This window comes from Frankliniella occidentalis, unplaced genomic scaffold, assembly GCF_000697945.3.
Source record: "Frankliniella occidentalis isolate FOCC.00 unplaced genomic scaffold, Focc_3.1 Scaffold27, whole genome shotgun sequence".
NCBI classification, from domain to species: domain Eukaryota; kingdom Metazoa; phylum Arthropoda; class Insecta; order Thysanoptera; family Thripidae; genus Frankliniella; species Frankliniella occidentalis.
Window position 1 is genome coordinate 95130 of NW_026267157.1, and position 4134 is coordinate 99263.

Here is a 4134-nt window from a genome sequence, read left to right on the forward strand (position 1 = left end):
GCCGTCAGAATTGACCTCCGACGCACCGTTTGGCCGCCAGAGGCGATTTAACACTTTATTGAACATTTGAACATAACTCTGCCATTTCGATTCCGATCATATTTGGGCATAAAACATTTTCGTTTTCTTTTGTTAAGAGGAACCCGAAACAAAAGTTACCTTTTGCACATTTCTCCCAAACCACTACCCCCGCCCCCTCCAGCTTACGTAAGTAAACACGTAAACCATTTCAAATATCACTTTCGTTCCTTCTCATCGGACACTCGCGAAACTTCGCAGGCTAAGTTCCGCAACTCTAAAACTAAAACACTCGGTTTGACTATCTGACATTTCAATCACTGCTGAGAAGGTATTAAAGTCTTCAGGTGAGCGCAGAAGCCACTTGCGCTCCCCCTCCCCTCGATTGCCGCGCTACCAACCTACTACCACCAAACTACGAATTCAAATTGAACGATCGCTTATTTCAAACATCTTCTATCAAACTTCTAAACTAAACTCGGTACGACCGGATTTATACTGATACTTCGTGCGCAGTTTGAAGTCAATTGAAGTTGCCTTTGAGAAACGTGTGTGATTACAGACAGACGGACACACAACCAAAGAGTTCCCTGCACCTCATGACAGCAAAGGCTTCGCTAACGCTCAGCCAATCATATTTCTGGGCGTACTCGTTATTTTCATAAACGAACTTACACATTATTATCGATTACTATTACGAATTTTATCAATACTGTGTCTGGCTGCAGCTCCACCGGCTAACCAGCCTCCGCCGTTTGGAAGTCCACAGCCCCTTTGAGGCGCCACTGCTCAACCTCAGCTTCCCGACGGCCGGCGCTTCCGGCCTGGAGTGGCTGCGTGTGGGGCTGTATCCGCTGACCACTGCGCTGGCACTCATGCGCGCGCATGCTGGCTCGCTACGCGTCCTCGAGCTCGTGGCCGCTTCCAGAGAGCCGTATGGCTGCCCCGACTTAGCAGACCAGCTCAGTCGATGTGGCTTTCAGGTGAGCACACATTACTTTGCACTGTGCACTTTTAGCGATAGGTCTCTTACTCACCTAATTCATTGACTGGTATTTGGACAGATAACATGATAAGTTTCTGGAAATACTTTATGAGCTATTGTAATCGATTTTTGACTGTAGCAGTCGATTATTGACTCTGGGAACCAATGTTCCTACAATCTGCATATTATTTCCCAGAGTCAATAATCGACTGCTAAAGTCATCAATCAAATATAATAATAGGTCATATAGTATTTCCAGAAACTTACCATCTGTCCAAATACCGGTCAATGTATTAGCTGGCACAGCGAATCTTTTTTTGCCGTGACACACGAGGTCGTTTGCATAAGCCCGCTGGATAGTTTTTTCAAAGCGGAAGAGCGGGCTAAAAAGTGACGCTGTGTCAATCTAGGCGTGAGTTGATGATTGTCGCTGGATTGTCCTGATTCGGGCTTCCGCGGCCCTCTGTCCCTCCGAGTGCATGGACAATGCGCGAGCTTCGGAGAGGCATTGATGCCTTTCGTTTTCGCTCTATTTCTTAGCGCTGTTTACTTCTGGTTGATATTCTAGCATTGACGAAGAAAAAAAAAATATTCGTCTGTAGACGGTTCAGTTTAATCTGACTCGGGCCCTGTCGGCTGTAGCTACAATCGTGTAGCTACAAAGAGGGACGTACTAAGATGCCCTGATGCCCTTTTGGACGCTTCAATAAATCCCGCATAGCAGCCGAAAGAGCGGTTAGCTGCACTCAAGCTCTATTCACGCACTTTCGAAATAAAGGACTGCGAGCGATCATCTGCTAAAAATTGTTTTTACCCTGGATCGTGAACCGTTCGTTGATTTTGTCTTCAGGTGCTGGAGCGTATCGTGTTGTGGCGCGGCTCCGTTACTGAAGTGTTTTGCTGGCACGAGGTTGCAGAGTGTGCGATGCAGAAAAATACCTTACTAGTGGCCCTGAGCAATATTAAAGTAATGTGCAGTGACTGTGACCAGGTCGAAGAGACAGAACTGAACTAAAGAACACGTATTGTCGAACATAATGAATAGTGGGACCTTTTACATTGATCTCAACTGTCTAGGAAAATCCCTGTAACCTGTGCTGTGTTGGTACCACGACGCAGCGAGACCCGGTGGCGACTCTTCCTATGTCGCCTGGCGCAGAAGGTTTCACCAAATAGAGGGGTTCAGCTGTGGCCGGCCAGGACGAGCAAAGGAGGAAGATTTTACATGTAAGATGGCCGCCGGGAGCCGGGGGGATAGTGCGGGGAGGAGTGGAGGCACGGCAGCCATCTTGCTTCTAACAACTTCTACCTTTCTTCTTCTTGGCTGACCACAGCTCAACCCCTCTATCGCGAACCTTTCAGTTGGTACCCGCCCCTCCCGCGTACCGCATGATTACAGCGCTGTGGCGGTCGCGGCAGGTACCGATCCAAAGGTACGCGATCTGGTGACACCTTTCGCGGTGAAGAGGGGTCCCCGAGGTTTTTTACATCGTGGTTGGCATTTAACGTGTTTGTTTCATTTCTTGTTGTTCAAACTAATATCAATCATCGTATTTATCAACAGAGTTGAAATTTTGATGTTTATGTACAATTACTGACGGGTTTGTATTAAATCATTGTTCAAATCTATGTGCTAATAAAGTATCTGTGTCATCATTGAAAATTGCCTCAAAAACGCGAAAAACCGTTTTTTTACACCTGTTTTTTTCGGTTTTGCACTGAGGCGAAAAGGGTGATGCAAATTTTTGATCGGACTTTACAGGGGTGGAAAAGTTATTTCGTCTTTACCAGTATTTCAAGTTCAGCCGGAAAAAGTACTGTGTATGACCCTCGTTTAGGCGCTAGTCGCCTCGCAAAAAGTCGTAAAATTCGCAAAACTACTAAAAGTCCCGAAAACACTGTAAATCCTGGAGCGAGGTTCCTTACTTAAAAGAAGCGAGACAATTTTTGATTGCCCATATTGAGCGATAAGTCTCGAACCTCACTCTATATTGGAATTAATTTTATGACCTCGCTCAATACCAGTTATGGTTTAGAATCCTCGCTCAATACTAGTAACAAATTTGAAATGACGCTCAATTTAAGTGATGACCAAGGAACCTCGCTCAATTTAGGTAATATGACTCAAAACCTCGCTCAATTAAGGTAATAATTTTGGAATCTCAATTATTTCTGGATGTAGCCAGGGGTCAGTAACGCAAGAGAGTTACGTTCCGTCACAAGTTATGGAACGAGTAACACTATCGTAGTGCTTGCCGTTACGTTACTGGTAAAGTAACTTTACTTCCTGAAACGTTCCGTTACTGTAACACGTAACGCAGTTGAAAACGACATGATTTTGCAGTGTTTACCTGGTCCACGGGCAGGTGTTTGCCTATTGAATTTAGTTCCAGCTAATATTTTGACGATACACTTGTGGTTGCGGAGCAATCGCATCTGTTACACTGCGTTACAGTTACTCTAAGAGTAACGGCACAGCATCCTCCAGAACTGTTACTGTAACGTAACGAGTGCGGGCGACGTTTGGGTTATTGGTCGTAACATAACGTGGAACGCTAGCATTGTAACGCATTTTAGCGAAACAAAAATTCTTAGAATCGTCTTTTGTTTGCGTACCAACTTTCAAAGTCGAAGTACAGGCACCTTCATGAGGTGAGCCCTGAGTTACAAGCATCACGCTTAACAAAGCTAAGATCCGTACACATACTTCCCCCTCCCCCTCATCCTCCTCACACCTAAAAATTTACCCACCCCGTCCTCACACTTTCGGTGACACATACTTTCGTAAAAAAAAAAATCCCTGGCGAACCACCACTCCTATACTGGGCGTGGTAGTGTACTATCGGGTACGTTAAGATGCATTTTCGGTCATTTTTACTCTTTCTCGAAGTATAATTCCCTCGTTCTGGAACTACAATGACCCACAGGGGCTAGAAACTTCTTTTTGTACCTACTGAAAACATTTGGCACAGGTGTGCAGTTTCTGGAATGCTCTGGGTCGATTTCCGGGCAAAGCTTACATTTGAGTGGGAAAATAGCGATTTTTTCAAACTTAAAGGCAAAGTAGCGACCTGAAGATCATGTAGGAAAAAAGTAAGAAAATTATTCTAGGAAACTGCAATGAAAATGTA

At 45.0% G+C, this 4134-nt stretch overlaps 1 protein-coding gene across 1 annotated transcript in view; it reads left to right on the forward strand.

Annotated features, from left to right (window-relative positions):
- The window catches only part of LOC113214187 (uncharacterized), a 50408-nt gene extending 47742 nt beyond the window's left edge, over positions 1 to 2666 (forward strand). The window contains exons 10-11 of the mRNA XM_052265519.1: positions 747 to 1001; positions 1854 to 2666. Coding sequence (XP_052121479.1) covers positions 747 to 1001; positions 1854 to 2018 — 420 coding nt within the window. The 3' untranslated portion in view covers positions 2019 to 2666. The remainder of the gene's footprint in view (positions 1 to 746; positions 1002 to 1853) is intronic.
- The last annotated feature ends 1468 nt before the right edge of the window (positions 2667 to 4134 follow it).